Source organism: Vipera berus (genome assembly GCF_964194415.1).
Source record: "Vipera berus genome assembly, chromosome: 3".
NCBI lineage: Eukaryota > Metazoa > Chordata > Lepidosauria > Squamata > Viperidae > Vipera > Vipera berus.
The window spans coordinates 14,039,648-14,063,959 of record NC_138204.1 but is presented as its reverse complement, the minus strand read 5'-3'; the positions used below and the strand labels follow the sequence as shown (position 1 = coordinate 14,063,959).

At 41.6% G+C, this 24,312-nt stretch overlaps 1 protein-coding gene across 2 annotated transcripts; it reads left to right on the top strand.

Annotated features, from left to right (window-relative positions):
- The first annotated feature begins 648 nt into the window (after positions 1-648).
- NELFCD (negative elongation factor complex member C/D) lies at positions 649-23,597 on the top strand. 2 transcript variants are annotated; one of them, XM_081324470.1, is made up of 15 exons: positions 649-958; positions 3,641-3,750; positions 4,022-4,131; positions 4,967-5,076; positions 6,056-6,163; positions 7,068-7,220; positions 8,336-8,466; positions 9,971-10,136; positions 11,108-11,242; positions 14,056-14,195; positions 16,089-16,203; positions 18,032-18,127; positions 19,603-19,743; positions 21,503-21,632; positions 22,624-23,597. In XM_081324470.1, exons 1-15 carry the CDS (start codon positions 893-895, stop codon positions 22,656-22,658), a joined length of 1,746 nt encoding a protein of 581 aa, XP_081180596.1. In that variant the 5' UTR covers positions 649-892; the 3' UTR covers positions 22,659-23,597. The 2 variants fall into 2 exon arrangements, with proteins under 2 accessions (XP_081180596.1, XP_081180595.1); XM_081324469.1 differs by having other exon boundaries at positions 652-958; positions 3,638-3,750.
- Positions 23,598-24,312: the final 715 nt, after the last annotated feature.

The following is a 24,312-nucleotide window of genomic DNA, read 5'->3' as shown; positions in this document are numbered from 1 at the left end:
CGTAATTAATGAAGCTAGACATTGAAGTTTTATGGCTAACACAATGCACAGACTTAAGTCAATTTTGATGACTTCAACAAACCGTAATATTTAAAGATAATGACTTAGCACAACTGACGAGCCAGCTCTCAAATTGCTATATATCATCGCTCGCTCTCCAAGAACAAAACGGGTGTCATGAAACTTCACACTGAAACTTGCATTTCCCCAATATATAGTAATTACAGAACAAAAATCAGGGTGTTGATACCCATGCTATTCAACGATGATCAAACCATACACTTTATTAAGAGTTATAATGTAACAAATGTAATACGTGGAACTCAGGTAAGATAGCAGGACAGGTCGTCAAGGAAAGTACTCAAATCATAACAGCTCTGCCCTGCCAGGAAATAATATCATACCAAAGCCCAATTACTCTCACAAAGTAGCACGTTACTGTTTGCATTTTTTAGAGCAGTCTTCCTCAGGCTGGCTGAGGGATTCTGGGAATTGAAGTCCGCAACATCTTCCGGGGATAAGGTTGGGAAACTCGGCTCTACAAGCAACTGCAAAACGAGGCTGGGAAAAAACGTTCCAGGTCTTTAGAACTTGCCCTAGGAAAGATATCAGAATACTTCAGCTCGCAGAATTAGGAAGCAAAGACGGGCACTGGGGCGAAACAACTCGCATTTGCGGTGCGAACCTTTGCTCCTCTCCGGGGCTTTGCTCGTGAACCGCCTTCCCACGAGGCGCGCCAAGGAAAAGCCCGGGTTCACCTGGCAGCGCCATTCAGCGCCGCCTCGGAGGCTTAAGGCGAACCCCGGCGTGCCGTGGGAGGTGCGCCTCTACGCTTTTCGCATCTCTGCGGCCGCGCCATTGCCGGAGCCGGAGCGGGAGGCGAGTGGAGCGGATGGAGGAGCCGGAGTACTTCGGGGGCGGCGCGGCGGAGTGGGGCGACGACGCCGATGGAGCAGGGGTGAGGAAGACGTGGCCGAGCGGCCTCGGGCTCCGCCGCCGCCGCCGCGGGTCGCTCTGCCGAGGATGGGCAAAAGCGGCGCCCGGATCGGGTCCTCTAAATCCCGGCAGATTTTATCAGACCCCACCCCGGCAAGCACGCGCCCGCATCCGTTGCTATGTCTACTAGCCACAGCTGCAATATGCCAAAAAGCACATTTTGTTGCAAGGCATCTATGCGCGTGTATATAGCAGATTGGGCTTTTGCGCGCGGGCACCTACAGGACACGTTTCTCTCGTTTCCTTACAAGTGCAGGATCGGCTTTTTCGAATATATTTTGTATGCCTATACATACATACATACACACGTGTACCATATATTTTGCCTTTGTGCGTGTATACCCTATTGCCCATATGCATAGCATATTGTGCATATTGTGCACACGTGCACATGCGTGTACGTGTGTGTGTATGCTTGCAACAAAACATTGATTTTCGAGGAGTAAAATCAGTGGGGGAAGCTGGATTTGTTTAACAGTCGTGTGATTCATTTAACTGGAGTGATTTGCTTCACAACTGTGGCAATAAAAGTCATAAAGTTGGGCATGGCTCACTTAACAACCATCTTGTTTAGCAACTGAAATTCTGCTCCCAATTGTGCTTGTAAATCAAGGACAACCTGTAGTCTGCAGAGTTATAAGACCTCTTCTCACACAAAGCCACCCCCTTTTCACTGAAGCCAAGAGAAGAACATTCTGCTTCTTATATGGTCCTTTAGGAATAATTATAGCGGAACCCATCAGGGATGTGGTGGCTCAGTGGGTTAGGACAGTTTGGTGGGTCGAATCCCGAGTGCCACGTAACAGAGTGAGCGCCTGTTACTCGTCCCAGCTTCTGCCAACCTAGCAGTTCGAAAGCACCTAAAAATGCAAGTAGAAAAATAGGGACCACTACAGTTGGAAGGTAACAGCGTTCTGTGCACCTTTGGGGATTTTTATATTGTTATTGATTGTTTTAGCTGGGCTACTATTTAATTCTTTTTTAATTTTTAATTTTTGTATTTTGTATTTTTTATATGTGCCCTGTTCACCGCCCTGAGTCCTTCGGGAGAAGGGCGGTATATAAATATAATAAAACCTAAACCTAAACCTAGTCATGCCGGCCACATGACCACGGAGACGTCCTTGGACAAGCGCTGGCTCTTCGGCTTTGAAACGGAGATGAGCACCGGCCCCTAGAGTTGGAAACGACTAGCACACATGTGCGGGGGAACCTTTACCTTTTATAGCAGAACCCAAACTGATGTGGGGGTCCAAAGTCAACTCCCTGAGGAGGTCCTCAAGGTTTGTCTTCTGAGAGTGTGTCTCAGAAAGTGGCAGCATGAAGTTACACTTGGTTGATCTTGAAAAAACCAAGCAGGCCAGATCTGGTCGAATGAGAGACAACCAGAAAATTCCAGGAATATTGTTTGGACTGGGAAATTTAAAAAATAGCAGACCCTTTTTGTTGATAAAGAAAACTACTTCAGGGCGACCACATAATCACCAGAGTTGGCCTTCTTTTTAACCCGAGGAAAAACATTTTAAAACATTCCAGACTTGCCACAACAATTCCTGCCTGGGGGCCTGATGAATCATTGTGGGTGGGCCTTCTTTTGGCTAGGCTGTTGTAATGGGATATGGTCCTCTGAAAGAGTCTGGAAACAGCTACATCAACTGTGGCATTTTTAAAAAAGGCACTAATTTCAGATTTTGGTCCTGGGTAAACTCACTTGAATACAAATCCCATTCAGAGGTTCAGAAGGGACAGGCCTAAGCAAAGAAAAAAATGAGTACAAGGTTGGATTTGGATAGCCACATGACCACATTTTATGACATTTTTGCCAAAAAATCGTGTGGCAAATTTTACCTTGGGTTTTTATCAAAGCCATCCCATAGCAAACAATTGGTTCACTTAATGGCTATGCATTCATTTATCAGCTTCCACAAAAGAGATCATAAAATTGGGTGTCATATGGGTGACCCATTTTATCATGACTTATGACCGGAACAGGCAGGATCCACTGCAGTTGTGAGTCAAGGACAATCTCTACTGTTTTGGTCACTTTTGACTTCTTACAATCTCACCATAGCGTGCAGATGGGTAGCCTTTGGTAGATTGTTAACTAAGGCTTGATTTAGACTTGTCCACCACTGTATGTAGGCGTTGATGCATATCTATGTGGCAAAGGAGTTGATGGCTATATAAACATAGGTTGAAGATGGTTGCAGAGTGGCCGATGTGCACACCTCCCAAATCTCAACTACACATTGTGCTGAGATGAGTGTCCTGCGTGCTGATTGGTTGATCAGACTTCCTTTTGATACTTTTGTCTGAGTGTAGATTCAAGATGTTGCATAGAAGATGTTGAGAAGGTTGGGCATTTCAATTCCTCCCGAATAATTTCAGCCACCTAGCAAGGACAAAGTGCTGGAAAACCCAGAGCTAAAACTTGAGACTACAATTTGCCCTCGTCTACCATAACTTGAGGCATGGTTATCCTAAGGTACAGAAATCTGGCTGCCATTAGCATCTTTAAGACTCCAGAACCCCAGTTACATAGTAGCTCCATGCTTAAGCTAACGTTGCTATCTGTTTTCACACAAAAGGAATCCAAAGTGGTGGTGAAAATAATATTGACAATTTTAACTCCTCCAAACAGCAGGATGATGAATATGGAGGCGAGGATGATGCTGAGGTCCAGCAGGAATGCCTTCACAAATTTTCCACCCGAGATTACATCATGGAGCCCTCCATTTTTAATACTTTAAAGCGGTAAGTGCATATCAATTCAGGCATTGTGGTTGGAAAGGGGGATTGTGGGTACAATAACTGGCTGAGGAATTAGCTGTTCTGCCTTGAGCTCTGGTATCTCTGATTTTCTGGGACAGTGTTTCTCAGCCTTGGAACTTTAAGGTGAGTAGATCAATTCCCAGATTGCTGATTGGGGAATTCTGGGAGTTGAAGTCCACAAACTTTAAAGCTGCCAGGGTTGAGAAATGCTGCTCTAGGAATTTCTTAAATGAGGATTTGCATCCGTTCACAGGTACTTCCAAGCAGGTGGTTCTCCAGAGAATGTGATTCAGCTCTTATCGGAGAATTACACTGCTGTGGCTCAGACAGTAAATCTTTTGGCTGAATGGCTTATTCAGACAGGTAATTTGCTTTGGGACTGCAGCTTTTTTTTTCCCCACTAAGACCCCACGGTCGAAATATACAAACCAACCAGTCATAGCGTGTCTCAAATGATAAAACATGAGACCATCTGTTTACAGTTTTAGCTTCGTATCAGACACTCTAGAAATATTTGTCTGTTCTTTGAGTCCTGTTGGGTGCAGCAACTACACATCTCTATGATTTAAAATTGTCTGTACATAAATGAGTACAGATAGTCCTTAACAAGCATTCACTTGACTGTTCAAAGTTACAGCAGCACTGAAAAATGGGACTTACGGCCAGTTCTCATACTTGCAACCATCACAGCATCCCCCTTGGTCACGTGATCAGAATTCAAGTGCTTGGCAATGGGCATGTATTTATGGCGGCTGCACCGTCCTGGGGTCATGTGATCACCATTCTGTGACCTTCCCAGCTGGCTTCCGAAAAGCAAAGTCAATGGGGGAAGCCAGATTTGCTTTAATATACCCTAAGATTAACTTAACCACACCAGCAGTTTGCTTAATAACTGTGGCAAAAAAGCTTATTAAACGGGGCATGACTCGTTTCAACAACTGCATTGCTTAGCAACATTAATGGGCTAAATTGTGGTCATACATTGAGGACTTACCTGCACCTAACATTTGAGCATGTGCTGCAAACATCGTGTCAGAATTAGTGGTGCTGAATCAAATTATTTGTAAAATCAACATGTTCTGAAGCTGCCTCCAAGTTGAATTTCATTAAAGGACTGTGCTGTTTTGCCCAAAAGGATAGTGTGAGAGTTGTGACGGTTGTGCTGCATGAAATCTGTAGTGATTATCTTTTATTGCAGGTGTTGAACCTATTCACGTCCAGGAAACCGTGGAAAACCACTTAAAAAGTTTGCTGATTAAACACTTTGATCCACGTAAAGCAGATTCCATTTTCACAGAGGAGGGAGAGGTAACTTGAAAAACTTTAGCCTTCCAAGTGGGATAACAGCAGTCTTTCTCAAGTTCAGAGGAGAATATAATTGGAAACTCAGAAACTTTTGTGGTGGTTTGGGGGGAGGGGGGCCTTCCAACACAAATTGTTCTCAAAACACACAGATTTCTCATTTATTTAACTGTTACTTCATCTTACAAAACAGTGTTTTTTTCCAGGACAGCTGACAAAACATTTTAAATTAAAATTTAAATTAAAAATAACAGTTTCATTCCTGCTCCTGGGGTAAAACTGACAGTGAACCTATATAGCACCATGTCTTTCAAGGCAAGCAGACAACACCCCCCCCCCCCCCGGGAAAAAACCCCAACAACCTGTGAGCAGCTTTAGGTTGCTTTCCCAGACTTCCCATGTGGACATCAGTTGTGCTTTTCCATACAATTGAATAGAAATGCATCTGCCTCTTTTGTGGGCTAGCAAAACTTGGAAGCTGTTGTATTCAGTACCTTATTAGTTTGGTCCTTATAGAAAAGATATATACATTGCCGTTTGTACCTTATCTGCATTTTTCCCCTTACATGCCAGTTATCAGGCCACACACTTAATCTTTCTCTGAAATAATACATGTTTGGGCTTTGTACGGTACTTTGAACCACATATTTACCAAGTGGGTTGAGTTTTGCTGAGTGACAGGTGGGCAAATGACATCATATGTACCTAAGCCATTAAAAAAGAAACCAGGTTTAAAATTCACCATGCTTAGTATTGTATGACTAACTGCTTGGCCTTGACAAGACGTGGCAGTGTGTCACCTGATCTGGCCATAGATGGTTTGTAAATTGTCTGTGAAGTGAGTAGCAAAGAGTGCTTGAGGCAGTAAACACTTGTGTCAATTCTATGTTTTTCTTTGGACACTTTTAAAACTGTTCTAAAAGCACAGGTTGATTTTTTTTCAACCGCCTGGCCCATATTGCTCTGTTGCTCTGTTTTTTGACAGACTCCAGCATGGCTCGAGCAAATGATAGCACACACAACATGGCGAGACCTCTTTTACAAGCTGGCTGAAGCTCATCCTGACTGTCTCATGCTGAACTTTACTGTCAAGGTAAATACAGTCCTTTCATTCAACTAGAAAGCTTGTCAGCTCTCTCCTCTTTTCATGAAAATTTGTGAGTAGATTGGGGAGGCTAACATGTTAGGAATACAGTTGCATAATAAGTCTTTGGGGCATTCATTATATTGCTATGTTTGTGGTTGAATAAGGTGCACAAAAGATTGCCACAGGGAATGTGAGCTTATCTATTGTCATATTGCAAGAAGTTCTGCATACATTCATCCATGTATCTAAATAATGGAGAAATTCTTAAAGGCCAAACTATTTCTAGTTTCCAATATATAATATTTGCTCTGAAATATTTATTTTATTTTATTTTTATTCCATTTATATCCCACCCTTCTCCGAAGACTCAGGGCGGCTTTACAAACTTAGCAGTAGCCTTCATTCTATGTATATGCCTGCCAGTGGAGTTGGTGGCAGGATTTAGCCAACCCTGGCTGTAAAGCAGAGTTGGATCTGCTTAGTACTCGGCTGAGAGATCTTCTGAGATTTCCAGATTTTACAGAATGGACTTGGAATTTAAAAAAAAAAACTCCCCAAAGAAAAGCAGTGGCAAATCTCTTCTGCAATACTGCCAAGAAGATTGACTCATACTCAATGTGAATGTGTTTTTATTTCCTCCTCCTCCTCCTTCTACTAATTCTAATTCTTATAATCTTCCTTCTCCTTCCCCTCCTCTTTCCCATCCCCCCTTCTCTTCCTGCTGCTGCTGAACCAGGAAGAAATCAAATTTTCTATTTCTTGATTTTCATCCCCTAGGTACTGAAGTGGGGTCTCAGTCTTACTCTACATACTTAATTAAGTAAAATGGTATTTGTGATAGTGATGAATGAATCCTCTCGGATTGCAAAACTGCTACTATCTCAGTTGGTAATCCTTTGGTTGGTTGCAGCTTATCTCCGATGCTGGATACCAAGGGGAGATCACCAGTGTATCAACAGCTTGCCAGCAGTTGGAAGTTTTTTCTCGTGTACTGCGGACCTCTCTGGCTACTATCTTAGATGGCGGAGAAGAAAATCTGGAGAAGAATCTACCAGAGTTTGCTGTGAGTTTGTACCCTTTTCTTTCCTTTTCTTTTTTTTTCTTCTTTTTACTTCTAGTCTCTCAAGAAACTCCCATCAGGTCCCCATAGAATTCTAGTCTTATTATTTTTAATGGCACAGGGACCAAACCATTCAGTCTTCACATAGATCACTTGCTGGAAGGGTAGACATTGCAAGAAGGAGCATTAGATCAAGGAGGTCTGTAATTTTCTAGCCAGCAGCAAGTGCTGTTCCTCATGTTGGTGGGTGCCCATGTTCTTCCTGAAGCGTCAGGGTGAGAACCTCCAGGTGTCGTTCCTCCATGTTTCCCGTAAGGTAAAGGAGAAATTTCTCAGGAGCTGGGCTTTTTCCGGCTGATTACCTGCCAACTGTCCCATAGCAGTATTTCTTTTTCAAGTTCATCATTCATGTTGGGCTTTGTATTTGAAGGCAGAAGCTAAAGTGTCAATTATATGCTGTCCAGCAGAGGGACAGGTAAACTTTGAACTTCAGAGCTTTGGACATAACAGGAAAGAAGAAGGCTATGTAACTCCAAACGATAGTTTTATCCAAAGGAATATTTTTGCTTTTTGTTTTTATTTATTTATTTATTTTATTTATTAGTTTTTATAAACCGCCCTTCTCCCGAGGGACTCGGGGCGGTGTACAGAGGAAGGAAGGTCTACAGATGAACAATAAAAAAGTAATAAAAACAATATTGAAAACAATTTTATTTGACTACTTAAATAAAAGATGGTCAATCTTAAGTGACAATTATTAGTGGGTGATGGGTAAATAGAATGATGGGTAGGGAACGTCTTTTGGCAGAGCCTAGACTTCCAAGTTTTTTCCCCCTCCTGGGGTTGGAAGAAATGATGTTACTTCCTTTCTTAAAAGCCATGTGGATTATTCGACTGCTTATGTTAACGCTTTTATGGGTTCCCACCCCAGACTGGCTGGAAACAGTGCCAAATTTTCAGCACTGATAGTTCAGTTTAAATGAAATGTGGTTTAAATGGAAGTTCTGAACTGTTTGGTGGTGTTTGTGTGTTCTTCTATAGACTGAACAATATAATTACCCCTTCCTGTTAAGACACCTTCATGTTTCTGAAGGTGATCTGTGATAATGTATTTGCAGAAAATGGTGTGCCATGGTGAACACACGTATCTCTTTGCTCAAGCTATCATGTCCATGTTAGCACAAGAAGAACAAGGGGGCTCTGCTGTGCGTAGAATTGCTCAAGAAGTCCAGCGATTTGCTCATGAGAAGTAAGGTTTTTTGCTTCACTTCTTTTTCAATTTAATTTGTGGCCCTCTTTGGTTGCATGCCGTAGGATAATTCTAACCCATTAAAAAAAAGATGCTTGATCCAATTCTAAGCATGACCACCCCCCAATTTAAATTTCGCTTGAAAATCATACAAAATGTTATGCCAAGCACAGCATGTCATCCAAAGAACATCAGGTGCACCAGGCTATCTATATGGCAAATGGTAACAGATCGTGTACTTTCAAGGTGACATTGCTTGTGCCCCTGTGCGCACCCTCATAACTGGCAGATTATTAGGCATACAATTTATGTTAAAATTGGTAATTTAGAAATACAAATTTGTAGAGTTGTTTTTTTCTGAGTTCCAGATTCTTTCATACTTCCACATTTCTTAGGTGCAATAGTATCTAAAACTTTACAATAAGACCTGCTTGTCACAAATTGTCTTTCCTTGGATTCTGTCCATGTTGTTCAGATACCTAGAATAGTATTTTCAACCTTGGCAACTTTAAGATGTGTGTTCAGAACTACCCATCCAGTACGTTGGCTAGAGAATTCTGGGTGTTGAAGCCCACACATCTTAAAGTTGCCAAGATTGAGAAACTGATCTAGAGAGAATCTACTTAAGGTCTCACTTATGGGAGGTTGACCAGAAGGCAGATCTTAATTGTGATCCCTCCATTATTGTTTTTATTTTTATTTTAATCCCATTTATATCCCGCCCTTCTCCGAAGACTCAGGGCGGCATACAATCTAAGCACAAATCAAATGTGCTTAGCAATAGCCTTCATTCTATGTATATGCCTGCTTATTAGGGCTTTCACCCCCCCCCCCAAGCGGCATTATTACAAAGTCAGCTTATTGCCCCCAACAATCTGGGTCCTCATTTTACCTACCTCGGAAGGATGGAAGGCTGAGTCAACCTTGAGCCTGGTGGGATGTGAACCTACAATAATTGCAGGCAGCTGGTGTTACTTAAGGAGGCATTAGCCCACTGCTCCACCAAGGCTCTTATAAAATCCACAGCCCTGAGAGGTGTACCTATCTCCTTTTCTTAAGACTTTTCAAAGAACACTGAAAACAGTTCAGTTTTAGCAGGCTTTTGACTTGGAAATTGTAGGCAATCATCTATTTGTTTCCGCAAAATTTAAATGTCATATTATCCAGTCTCTTAGATTGGGGCAATATATAAAGATGGATGAATGGATGGATGGATGGATGGACGGACAGACGGACATATGGATGGACATAGGTTACATTCTAAGTATATCTGGTCTACTTAATGATTAACAGTTGTGAGGTCCAAACCTAATGTGAGCAACTGAATCTCCTCTGCATTTTGTCCATACATAACAATCGATTCTGTTTGGCTCTTAACATGCCAAAGATTTTTAGGAGATTACTCAGTAGTTCTCCACTATTATTGGTGATCTGTTACCTCTTCTTCTGAAGCTTTTCTAAAGCAAGCTTGCTCTGTCTCTTGTTCTTCCTTGATCTCCTAAAGAGGGCATGATGCCAGTCAGATCACCCTAGCGTTGGGCACTGCAGCTTCCTATCCCCGTGCCTGCCAAGCCCTTGGTGCCATGCTGTCAAAAGGAGCTCTGAATCCAGCAGACATCACAGTCCTCTTCAAGATGTTCACAAGCATGGATCCTCCTCCTGTAGAACTGGTTAGTGGCAGCCTCTCTTAGGAAAAAGCCTAGACTTCTTCAAGCCTCCCAGTTAAGAAGCAAAAGTGATTTAGATATGGTTCACTAGCCGTTTCAAAATACATGGTAGTTCTCTCAGAGTAGAAATGTTTATTTCTGAGGTTAGTTTCCTTTTTCTGCTGGATAGCAGAGAGAGGAATCAAAGAGTTTTTCAATCTTAACAACTTTTAAGATAGGTGGACTTTAAATCCCAAGAATTCCCCAGCCAACTCTGGTCTATCATGCAGACTGGGGGATTTGGGGAGTTGAAATGCACCTATTTTAAATTTGCCAATGTTGAGAAATGCTGATCTAAGGAATGATCATTGTCATTGTAATTTGAATTAGAGTCAAAGGAGATGAATGGGTCCTCCTTATTTCTGATGTCAGAACCATCCAAGACGCAAGGTGAAATCTACACATGTATTCATTCCACTATCTACTTTTCAAGTCAGGAGTGCAATTCTGCCCTGTTGTGCCAGAACAATGATTTCTTTCCTTGGTCCAACCGTCGCTTCAAAGGATCTCTGGCGGCCTGAGAGCCTTGGCCATCCAGCCGTCTCTAAGGGGGACCAACATTTATCTTCATCTTGTTTTGTAACATGATAATGTCACCATGTTCTGTAGACACTGCGTTCCTCTTGTCTTTTGGATGTTTTGGGCAGCTGTTGCATAATTTCTCATATTTATGACGGGGTCATGTGATCACCTTTTGCAACCTTTTGACAATCAAAGTCAATGGGAAAGCCAGATTCACTTAACATCTAATGAAGGTATATAACCGTTTAAGTATCAAGAGTCATAATCTAAACATAATACTTAATCTTAGTTCCAAAATTCACCTTCTTGGCAATGAAAGTATTTTGACACATAATCAGTGCTTGTTTTTTTAAAAAAAAAAAATACGGCTTTTCGTAAGCTATTGTTATGTTTTTTGTTTCATTTCCCTACAGATTAGAGTTCCCGCTTTTTTAGATCTCTTTATGCTGTCACTGTTTAAGCCAGGAGCAAAAATCAATCAGGACCATAAGCACAAATATATCCACATTTTGGCCTATGCAGCTAGTGTGGTGGAAACATGGAAAAAGGTAAACTTGGAATGGCCGAATGATGATTTAGCAGTAAATTGGTGCTTTGAAACAGGATAATAATTACCGTATTTTTCGGACCATAAGACGCACCCAGTTTTTAGAGCAGGAAAACAAGAAAAAAAATATTCTGAACCAAATAGTACCAGTATACTAAAACAGGGCTTTTCAACCTTTTCATCCATTGTACCACTTTTAGGACAAGGCAATGTCACCCAGCAACGTGTCAAAAACTTGACCCCCCCCAAAAAGGAAAAAAATGATAAAGTACAGGTAGTCCTCGACTTACAATGATTCACTTAGTGACCGTTCAAAGTTACGACACTGAAAAAAGTGACTTATGACCATTTTTCACACTTATGACCGTTGCAGCATCCCCATGGTCATGTGATTTACATTCGGATGCTTGGCAATCGATTCATATTTATGATGGTCACATTGTTCCAGGGTCATGTGATTGCCTTTTGCAACCTTCTGACAAGCAAAGTTAGTGGGGAAACCAGATTCACTTAACAATCATGTTACTAATTTAATTTCTCTCTCTCCTTCTCTTTCTCTCCCTCTCTCCCCCTCCCTCTTTCTTTCTCCTCTCCTTCTTTCTCTCTCTCCCTTTCCTTCTTTCCCTATTTTTCTCTTTCCCTCTATTTCTCCCTCTTTCTCTCTCTCCCTGTTTCCCTCCCTTTCTTTCTCCTTCTCCCTCTCTATTTTTCTCTTTCCCTCTATTTCTCCCTCTTCCTCTATTTCCCTCCCTCTTTCTTTCTCCTTGTCTCTCCCTTTCTTTCTCTCCCTCTTTCTCTCTCTCCCTCTATTTCCCTCCCTTTCTTTCTCCTTCTCTCTCTCCCTCTTTCTCTCCCTCTCTATTTTTCTCTTTCCCTCTATTTCTCCCTCTTCCTCTGTTTCCCTCCCTCTTTCTTTCTCCTTCTCTCTCTCTCCCTTTCTCTCTCTCTATTTTTCTCTTTCTCTTCTCCCTCTCCCTCCCTCCCTCTCCCATTGTCCCTTCCTTCTTTCCTTCTTTCTTCCTTCCCTCCCTCTTTGTCCTTCCCTCTCCGCGTTAGAGCAGTACCTACGGAGGCAGCCCTGAGGCCCGGCTTTCTCTTGCAGAAGGCAGGCTGAAACGGAGCAAGGAATGCAAATCGCCCGATCTCGTGCTTCTGCGATCTCCTCTGCTCGGTTTCAGTTTCTCTTTGCTACAAGACAAAGCAGGCTGAAACGGAGCGAGGGAATCTCCCTTGCTTTGTTTCAGCCTGCTTTCTCTTGTAGCAAAGAGAAGCTGAAACCGAGCAGAGATCGCAGGAGCGCGAGATCGGGCGATTCGCATTCCTTGCTCCGTTTCAGCCTGCCTTTTGCAAGAGAAAGCCGGGCCGCAGGGAGATTGCAGGAGCCAATTGCAATCTCCCTTGCTTTCACTTGCGGAGGTTGGGGCTGGCCATACGGATCACCTTCGGACCATAAGACGCACCCTTGTTTTCCCCCCCACTTTGGGGGAAAAAAAGTGCGTCTTATGGTCCGAAAAATACGGTAGGTTATTTTATGTGCTTTCATGGTTTAGAATGAAGCTGTATGCTTGACTTCCAAGTTTACAGAAATAGCTTTCATGTTCTTTAACCAAAAGAGGTCCTTGACTCAAGTAGTCTTAATTCTTTCTTTTCTTCTTGCACTTTTTCCACAAATGCAAACAAGCTGAATGGTGGGTGATAATGATAGATGTTTGGGACTTTAGCGGGAATGAAAAAGTGTGATTCCCCTCTTTGATTTCCTAAACTACAATTCCCATCATTTTCACCACTAGGGTTGTTGGAAAGCGTACTTATGCTACAGATTCTGCATTCTTGTTTGTAGGTGTGTTTGTATCTCTACAAGGGATTTTATAGAATTGTGCCATTGGAAGGGACCTTAAAGGGTCATCTATTCCAGCCTTTTACAGTGTCCAGGAAAACCAGTTAAGCCATCCATGAGAGCTGGCTATCCACCCTCTTCTTTCGAGCTTTCTGATGGAGAATCCACAAATTCCAAAGACAGACTGTTCCACAAATCCTACATCAGAAAGGTTTTCCTTAAGTTGAAATGAAATTCAGTTGTCATGGTTCCGACTAATGAAACACTTCAAAGAACCTTCAGGCATTGTTTATTCTAAAAAGTCTATAATAATGAGAACAAAGCGACACGGCATGTTTAGATGCCAAGATCTGAATTCCCCTCCCTTCAGCACCTAATATCTGGCACAGTTCCCTCCTCTAATTAGCAGTCATGAATCACATTCCCCAATCAGTCTGAAGGGCAAAGCTTCCATTCTGTAAGGTGCCATTTCTTATCTTATTAAAAACAACCGGGGTAGCATTCTCCTCCCCCCAGCTTCATCTAATTCTAAGATCAAAACAATTTAAAGGAAGAGGCTGCCTCCTTGTATTGTCAAAGCGAAAACATCCAATGTTTGCGGTGTTGACACCAGGTTTTTAAGCTAGAATTGTAGGTAGTCCAGTAAATAGATTTAATATGTTTTAACAATTTGAAACAAGCAAAGTCAATGGGGGAAAGCAGATTCCCTTAAAGACCACACGATTCGCTTAGTAATGATGGCAGAAAGGTCATAAAATTAGCATGGCTCACTTAACGACTGCTTTGTTTAGCAACAGAAATTCTGTCCCAATGGTGGTCGTAAGTGGAGAGCCGTCTTAATACCCAACAAATCCTCTACTCACTCATACTCAGAAATATATGCCTTTAAGGGAGGTTCACTAAGCAGAGCTGTGCCGAATCAGCATTTCAACAGGAATGTCCTTTTGTCTCCTGCACCTTATTTCAACATTTCTTAGAACAAGAGGGTGAGCATCAATAAAGATGAGCTCAAGTCCACTTCAAAAGCAGTTGAAACAGTTCACAATCTTTGCTGCAATGAGAATAAAGGCGCTTCAGAGCTTGTCGCAGAGCTGAGTACCCTGTATCAGTGCATCAGGTAAGCCTCACCTTAGAGCATGGTTGCCTTGCTTAAAAACGCAAATGTTTGCATTAAACAGAATATTAAGGAGGCGTACAATTTCTGCTTAAAATTAAACTGATTTTAAATCTGTGTTTGTGGCGAGCAAGCCTGTGAAATCTGCAGGATCATCTGGGTGACTGTTTCAGTCTCGTTGATCTGAGTTTGTGATAAAGGACAGCCACAAAGGGAGCAAAGTTTCTTATCCTCAGTTTTGTAGAAGAAAATTGAACGTGCAACTGGAATAATTCTTGAAAGGGCTGTGGAGGGAACAGAAGTAGTCAAGCTCTGCCTTTGACCGACTCTAAATTTAATCCTGGAAAACATTGTATGCTTAGCACTGAAAGATCCGTGCTGGGAGCATCCTGGGCAATAACTAATGGATTAATTAGTTGATGACTTAATTTCCCTCAGTGCCCCACAGTGGAGTCATTTCCTGCTGTCAGGTAAACCATGTCCTGGTCCTAAAGTATTTCATCTTTTTCTAGTTGGTCTTTAAAGGCTGTTTTTGCACAGTTTGATAACCCTTGTCCCAAAGGTGCTTTTTTCAAAAAAACAACTGGACTTTGTTTTTTTCTTGAAGACTTGGATGAGAAGTGAAATGTCTCCAAGGGGGAAAAAAGTCTAATTGCCTTTCGAAAGAGCACTTTTGGGACAACCATGACCTGGGTGACTAAGAATCTCCATAGACTTGATAACCCTTGCTTAACTCAGTAAGCCTGTGGTCAGTTCAAAAATGTTACCACAGATATATCTGCCCTTCTGAAGAGAGCCAGTTTGGTCCAGCAATTAAGGCTCCAGGCTAGAAACTAGGAGATTGTGAGTTCTAGTCCAGCTTTAGGTATGAAAGCCAGCTAGATGACTTTGGGGCTAGTCACCGGGAAACTGGGAGTTCTAGTCCCACCTTAGACATAAAAACTGGCTGGGTGACCTTGGACCAATCATCCTCTCTCAGACCACAATACAAGAGCCTTGGTGGAGCAGTGGGCTAATGCCTCCTTAAGTAACACCAGCTGCCTGCAATTAGTGCAGGTTCGCATCCCACCAGGCTCAAGGTTGACTCAGCCTTCCATCCTTCCAAGGTAGGTAAAATGAGGACCCAGATTGTTGGGGGCAATTAAGCTGACTTTGTAATAATGCCGCTTGGGGGGTGTATGAAAGCTCTAATAAGCAGGCATATTCATAGAATGAAGGCTACTGCTAAGCTTGTAAGCCGCCCTGAGTCTTCGGAGAAGGGCGGGATATAAATGGAATTAAATATATATATATATATATATATATATATCAGGCTTGGGTGACAAGCTGGTCAGTCAATTCCTGTCACAACCAAGATATCAACATTCTGTTGATCAAAAAAAGCAGAAACTGCCCGTGCAGGAAAAACACTAGGGGGGGGGGAAACTAGCCTTTTAAACAGAGTTTTAAAATTTAAGGATGAGGAGATGCCAGCCTCTTATCCCTATCCTCCTTCCCACCCTGTTGAAACCTGCTGAAATGCAGTTATTTGGATTTACACAATCCACAAGCCGACCACATTTTATCCCTGCATATGAATCAATCACGCGGCTTCTTTTAAAGGCACTCATTCTCTGTTTTCTCTGCCTATAATTTCTCTGGGATTTTTTCTCTTTTGGGGGGAATTATTTAATATCATTTTGCACTTTACGGTTTTCTGAGTGAAATTGTCAGTTTTCAGACTGAACTGGAAAAAAAAACCCTTGCACTGATCTGATTGGAAATAAAAACTAATAGGGAACGTTCTGATAATTGCTCTAATAATGTCCGCTGAACAGTAGATTAAAGATGATGTCATAGATAGCGGGAATATTTGCCTCAGTTTGGCATGCTTATTCTGCTTTCTGCTCCCCTTAGATTTCCAGTTGTAGCCATGGGGGTATTAAAATGGGTTGACTGGACGGTGTCAGAACCACGATATTTTCAGCTTCAGACAGATCACACACCGGTGCATTTGGCCCTGTTGGATGAGGTGAGTTTTTTGAGCTTTGCTAAGTGACAAGTCAGCCTTTGCTTTACCTTTTATATGGATAGTCCTTGACTTACAACAGTCCCCTTAGTGACCGTTCAAAGTTACAATGATGCTGAAAAAAAATGACTTATGACCATTTTTCACACAAGATCATGTGATTTACATTTGGATGCTTGACAACTGCCTCACATTTATGACGGTTGCAGTGTCCTGGGGTCATGTGATCCCCTTTTGCGACCTTCTGACAAGCAAAATCAATGGGGAAGCCAGATTCACTTAACCACCGTGTTACTAATTTAACAACAGCAGTGATTCACTTAACAAATGTGGCAAGAAAAGTCGTAAAATGGGGCAAAACTCACTTAACAAATTTCTCACTTAGCAATGTAAATGTTGGGCTAAATTGTGGTCATACGTTGAGGACTGCCTGTATGTGTTTGCCATGATAAATAAATTCCTTGCCGCCCTTTGGAATGGCGTTTTGCCCAGAGACCTGGGTGAGGCCAATTTTTTTAGCTTTTTTGTAAGACTTTGAAGAATTGGACGTCCCCTAAACGGTGAGGCTGGGAGGTTAAATCAGCGCTGTTGGTGAAATGGTTTATTTTGCTGTTTATTGACCCTGGTGCATGTCATACCCTTATCACTACTAATATTTTGGATCAGTTCAGATAGTCCTTGAGTTACAACCATTCGTTTAGCAACTCTTCAAAGTTGCAAAGGACCTGAGAAAAGTGACTTATCATCGCACTTAGGACTGTCACAGCTTCACAACGGTCACGTGATCAAAATTTGGGCATTTGGCAACTGGCATGCATTTACAGTGGTTGCAGTGTCCCAGGGTCATATGATCCCCATTTGCTGTTGAAGAGAAGCGAAACCGTTTTTCAGACCACAGTTCTAAAACTAAGTGGGGAAAACAAAAGTGGAAGTGGCAAATATTTCCTGTGTGTTAACTAAGTTCCATTTTTATTAAATCAAGGGTTTATTAAATCAAGGCTGGTTTTGAAGGAAAATTATATCCTACTGCAAGAGCTTTATTTATACCTCTGAATAGTTCTTTTTAAAAAATCTGTAATCAGGTTTCACTATAACGAAAAAGATGAGATAGAATTTATTTTCTTTTGCTTTGTCTTTTTAATCCACAGATAATTGCTTTCATACCATCTCTGCAAAAGATTTTTCTGACTTGTAGACTGGAATACGCTAATATATTTCACAGTCTCATCTTGTGGCTTAAATCTGATTCAGGACCCAATTTTTGTATTTGCCAGAGGGCATAAATGAGTACACTGGCAATCGTATGTATTCTATATTTTAAGAATTCAGAAGTTCTTAATATGTAAAGGTAGTCCTCAACTTACAGCAACAATTGAACCCAAAATTTCTCTTGATAAGTGAGACAATTCTGAAGTGAATTTTGCCCCATTTTACAACCTTTCTTGCCACCGTTGTAAAATGAATCGCTGCAGTAACACGGTTGTTAAGTGAACCTGGCTTCCCCATTGACTTTGTTTGTCAGAAGGTCGCAAAAAGGTGATCACATGATCCCGGGACACTGCAACTGTCATAAGTACATGCCAGTTGCCAAGCATCTGAATTTTGATCACATGACCACAGGGATGCTGCAACGGTCATAAGTGTGAAAAATGGTCATGTCATTTTTTTCCAGTGCCATTGTAACTTTGAAAGGTCACCAAAGGAATGGTGGTAAGTCGAGCGCTACCTGTATGCTGCATTTTAAGGTTTCTGCCTCGTCCTCGTTGTCTCATAATCAAGCTTGTCCACTAGTAGAAATGCAGATCTTAACATTTGGCTTTTTGCTCTGCAGATCAGCACCTGCCACCAACTGCTCCATCCTTTAGTTTTGCAGCTTCTGGTCAAACTTTTTGAGACTGAGCACTCTCAGCTTGATGTCATGGAACAGGTGATGACAACTAAAAAATATGGGATTCTTGACTGTTGAGACTTTCCATGGGGCATCCTGAAGATGAGCATTTTATGAAGTTGCTGAAGTAGCGTGCCTGCTTGTAAAATTAGCGTTCCCGAGGAGAGGAAAGGGTTGGGAATCCTTAAGTTCATAACCTGATCTATAAGAAAGAATTCAGAATTATTTGTATTTAATGTAAAAATGGTGAAGTCCAACCTTACTTGAAAGTCTATAATTAATATAATTGGCTAGGAAAATCATCATGCGTTAAAAAGACTCTTTGTTCCCATATATTGATAAAGAAAGATATATTCCTGAATATTCCCCGCAATTCCAGTTGAATACTGAAGATGCTTCAGAAGAAAACTCTATAAATTATATTTTAGTTGAATTTGCTGGTCATACCCTTCTTTATGTAGTGTTTCAAGAGCCCCAGTCAAAAATTGTAGGGGTCAGAATGGAGAAACCACTCTTTATTCTGTTCTGTTACTTCATTTTTGCACGTTGTGATATTTTTTCTGTTTTTCTAATTTTCTTACTAGAAAAACAAACACTGCAGCTATTTTCTTTATCAGTAGAGGGCACTTTGACACAGACTTTTCTTACTCCCTCTCCTGATATTTTTTTTAAAAAAGACTTTTTAATTTTTTTTTTTGAAAAGATACATAATTTAAAAAGAGTCACCAGAATAGGTTGAGCCAAAATAGGTGGTGGTGAGGTGGTGATGGTGATGATATTGATATATGATACGATTTTATTTGGGTGTTTTCATTGTCCAAATGTCATCCCTCCAACCAACTTCCTGATGGAAAGAATGCATGTGATTGTTAAAGGGCTTCAATAGCTCTGCAAGGTTATGTTACCTCTTAAACCCCCAAAATAACTATTTAAAAAATCCACAAAAAACTTTAGAAACATTTTGACCCTGCAAGCGTATATTTTTTCCACCCACGTCATAAACAGAGCATAAAACTATTTTCCTATGGAGCCAAGAACATGAATTCTATGAGATGGTTCTCCCACTTGCCAAAAATTGCACTTGAATAGTATTTTCTCTGGGGGCGCAATGGCTCAGCAGTTAAATACCCTAGGTTTGTCTGCTGGAGAGCTGACAGCCCTGGTTCAAGACCCCAAGCGTTGTGCGATGGGATGAGCTCCCGTCCTTGCTCCAGCCCCTGCCCACTTAGCAATTTGAAAGCATGCAAATGCAAGTAGATAAATAGGTGCCACTTCACTGGGAAAGTAACAGCGCTCTGTGTGCCTTTGGTATATGGCCATTCTGGCCACATGAGCACGGAAATTGTCTTTGGACAATGCTGGCTCCCTCGGCCAAGAAACGGAGACGAGCACTGTGCCCTAGAGTTGGACATGATTGTCAGAGAAACCTTTACCTAATGTTTTCTCCACTAACAGTGGAAATTGCTACACAACTTCATGGACTTCAAGCATACTGTGACCATCTCTTTTCTCAGCTGGAACTTAAGAAGACACTTCTGGACAGAATGGTTCACTTGTTGAGCCGTGGCTATGTCCTCCCAGTGGTCAGCTATATCCGGAAATGCCTGGAGAAGTTGGACACGGATATATCTCTTATCAGATATTTTGTGACTGAGGTCAGTAAACATTTGGATAATTAGAGTTTTAAAATGATGTTCAGATGGATTGATTTGCACTGATGGGGTGAAATGTAATCCAGATTCCCAGGAGGGAGGGGCTGCATTAAAGAGAAGCAAGAGACAGCAAAGTTTAGTTGGGATAAAGAGGTCAAGAGAGCTCCTCCCTAGAAGTTAATAATAAAGTTGGAAGGGACCTTGGAGGTCATCTAGTTCAACCCCCTGCTCAGGCAGGAAATCCTATTCCATTTCAGACAAATGGCTGTCCAGTCTCTTCTTAAAAATTTTCAGTTTTGGAGCATTCCACTTCTGGAGGCAGGTTGTTCCACTGATCAATTGTTCTAACAGTCAGGAAATTTCTCCTTAGTTCTAGGTTGCTTCTTTCCTTGACTAGTTTCCATCCGTTGCTTCTTGTCCTGCCTTCAGGCGCTTTGGAGAATGGCTTGACTCCCTCTTCTTTGTGGCAACCCCTGAGATATTGAAACATTGCTATCATGTGCTCAGAGTATATCTTCATTGATGTTAGTAGTTTGCTTTAATTTGGCAAAACTTCTGTCTGTAGGTGAGGAACAAAAAAAGGAAACTGCTTAGAACAGGGGTGTCCAGCCTTGGCAACTTTAAGACTTATGAACTTCAACTCCCAGAATTATTCAACCACCCATGCTGACTGGGGAGTGTTGGAAGTCCACGATTCTTAATAGTTGCCAATGTTGGACACTGCTGGCTTAGAGGAACTTCAGGGTGTCTTTCTTGGTTTTTGGTATTGCAGAAATACCACTGAAAGCTGGCATGTATAACCGGTGCTCCCTGTGGGTCCGTTGACATTCTTAATTTTTTTCCTCCCTCTTGGGGAGGGGGGTATTGCTTTTACAGTTTGTATATTGGGTTTTTAAAGGTAAAGGTTCCCCCGCACATGCGTGCTAGTCGTTTCCGACTCTAGGGGCCGGTGCTCATCTCCGTTTCAAAGCCAAAGAGCCAGCGCTTGTCCGAGGACGTCTCCGTGGTCATGTGGCCGGCATGACTAGACGCTAAAGGCGCACGGAGCGCTGTTACCTTCCCACCGTAGTGGCTCAGTGGGTTAGGACGCTGAGCTTGTCAATCAGAAGGTTGGAAGTTTGGCGGGTCAAATCCCGAGTGCCGCGTAACAGAGTGAGTGCTTGTTACTCGTCCCAGCTTCTGCCAACCTAGCAGTTCGAAAGCACGTAAAAAGAATGCAAGTAGAAAAATAGGGACCACTACGGTGGGAAGGTAACAGCGTTCCGTGCGCCTTTGGCGTCTAGTCATGCTGGCCACATGACCACGGAGATGTCCTCGGACAAGCGCTAGCTCTTTGGCTTTGAAATGGAGATGAGCACCGGCCCCTAGAGTCGGAAACGACTAGCACGCATGTGCGGGGGAACCTTTACCTTTTTATTGGGTTTTTATTTTTTGTAAGCTGCTCAGAGTCTCTGTTAGCGAGTGGGTGGCCATATCAAAATGCTAAATTAATTAATTGATTGATTAATTAATTGAATTTGACAAGATTGATGTTGGGCTCCAAAAATCAAGAACGAAACTGTCAAAAAAATCGAGAAAAATAATGTTATGACAATTATAAATGTTATTCTCCATTTCGTGATCCCTTTCTTAATTATCTTCTTTTTTTGTCTTTTGTGTAGCAATTTTATTTTCTGTATGTTTTAAAATAAAATTATTGCCCCCAAAACAACAGTAGCAACCACAATGAAGCCCAGTCTTTTCCTGCTCTCTGATTTCATAGGTACTGGATGTGATTGCTCCTCCGTACACCTCTGACTTCGTGCAGCTTTTTCTTCCAATTCTGGAAAATGACAGCATTGCAGGAACGATTAAGACAGAAGGTGAACATGACCCAGTGACAGAGTTCATAGGTAAATCTTCCCAGCACAGCACTTTTGTTTCAAGTTTGCAACCTGTTTACATGCACGAACACAGTCACATCTCTAAAGAATTTACCTCAAGAATGTCTGAGCAGAATCCCTGTTCAGGTGCTTTTCACCACTGAAAAAGTCAGATGTTTCTATGAGGTAGCAGCAATCTCATCTTTTCAGGGTTTCCACAGTAAAAAAAGTCCAAGATGGGGGCCATGATGCTGCAGTTAAATTCTGCATGCAATGCACATTAAAAAGGGAAGGACGTTCAGTCATGCTTTCGAGGCTTCTATCTTGACTTTTGACTGTGAATACCTCTGAAGACATGAATGCCTCTTAAATTAAGGCCGAGCTGGTAGAAGAAGAGCTATATTACTCTATGGTCTAAGACAGGGTTTCTTAAAGTGTTGTCTAACCACCTCTGGGGCGTCCCCCAAGACTGTCTCTGGGGTCCTGGAAATCAAAGTTACTTGCCAGCCTCCAATATTAAAATCTCATCAAACATTTGTGAGAAACAGCAGCAACAATGAATGCGACCATTTCAATTTTTAATACGATAAGTATCAATGAATATAACCCATATATTGGGTTTTTGGGGTCCTCCATAATTTTCAAAATTGGGAAGGGATCCTGGGAGGAAAAAAAAAGTTTTAAGGAACACTGGTCTGAGCTACAGATGTGCAGATCACTAAAATTCAACAGTCGGAACAATCAAGTGACATGTTAAAAGATTAACTTTTAACCTTTTGTAAGAGTGTGCTATGAAGATAGATTTATTTCATTAAATTTATTATAGCTGCCCACTCCAGCCGACACTGAGACATATTATACTGTTCTGTATGTGACTACGGAGAACTGGAGAATATTTTACAAGAATGGATTAAAGTGTTAAAGAATGCATACAGTCAGACCCTGCTTTCCATTTGAATCAAAAGATTTAGGCACATAAATTCTACTTCAAGTCAACCTGTCTTGTTTGTTTTCTTTAAAGCTCACTGCAAATCGAATTTCATCATGGTCAGCTGAATTAGGAGAGGAACTCCACATCCAGAAGACACTGGTGACCAGGCCTCTTTCGTGCTGCATAAAGAAATTCAAATGGTTTGCTGAAAGGTTTTAGGTTAAGTAAGAATCTGGTCAGTTTTACTTGTGTACAGAGCAATTACTGGCACAGGTTGTCACTTACTTCAAACCTTGGTCCTCTTGCAAGATCTGAAAAGATGGTGTAGGTTGCTTGCTCCAAATATATGACCTAGTGAAGTATGACAGCAGTGATATTCTTAAGAAATTCATTGTGTAGTGTATGACTGGTTACTTCTAGTAGGTAGAGCTGACACCGTCTTATGAATTCTCTCCACTCTCTGGCTGTGCTCCAGTCAGTTTTGTAGACTGGAAAAGCAGTGCATTAATCTCTCATACTTGCTGTCATTCTTGACAATCTTATAAACATCTGGTGAAAATATTTATCAGATATGCCCCATCTGAAAACACCCTTTCGCAAACCTTCTCCAATCAGGACACCCTTGCATATGTTGGGTCTTCCAATCTCATCCTTTGGTGAACCTCAGTCTGGATAAACCTCCTTACAATGTCTTTATAACATTGTAGCTTTTAAATCAACCATCATGGATGATTGTTGAGAAACAGACCTATGCTTAGCATCTGTTGCATTCCAGTTCTGAATTCTTTTTAAATAAAGAAAATCATTTGTGCATCACAAATGTTTTATGTTTGTGAACCCTAGCAAAGAAATACAGGTAGTGTTCTTTTAGGAGAAAATATTAAAATATTAACCATTATTGGTACGTTTCATTACTTTGAGGGATATATATGCTGTTACATTTCTCTAAATGCATAGCATATACAGTATAGTAACATGTAACTTTTCAGGTATGTCTTCTCGTTACATATCGGATGAGTGAGAAGTGTGACATCTTGTAATTTTCAATAAATTTCCTTTTGAGTACAAAATTGTTGCGCCTGTGGATTGTAGTGTTCACTGTTTCAATTTACAAGACCAGCAACACTGGTGGAAAATACTGAAAAGATGATATACTGGTATAGTTTTTAATAAGTGGGTAGAAAAATAACCATCAGTTTTCTTCATATATTAGCTGGGCTTACCCAAAACACTGAACTATAGCATTACTGAACTCACTGGGTCTTTTGATCCTAACTAAACGGCTTATGGGCCAGAGTTTATGACGTGTATTGTGCAAGTTCAATCATATAGCTAGAAACTGGAGACTGAGTTCTAGTCCTGTCTTAGGCACAAAACGAGCTGAGCGACCTTGGGCCAGTCATTCTCTCTCAGCCCTAGGAAGGAGGTAATGGCAAAACGCTTTTGAAAACACTGAAAGCCTCAGAAACTTTTCTAGGTAGTTAAGAGTCAAGACTGACTTGAAGGCACCACATAAATACATAAAACATTAAAGAACCTGATCTGGGGTGAGAGGAGGGAGGGAGCAGGTAGTTCTGGTTAACTGAAAAAAAGGGGGCGGGGACCCACAGGAGGTCCTCGACTTATGACCACAGTTGGGACCAGAATTTCCATTGCTGAGCAAGGCAGGTGTTAAGTCATGCCCAATTTTACATTTTTTTTTTTGCTATGGTTGTTAAGCGAATCATTGAAGGTTTTAAATGAATCACATGGTTATTAAGCGAATCTGACTTCCTACCT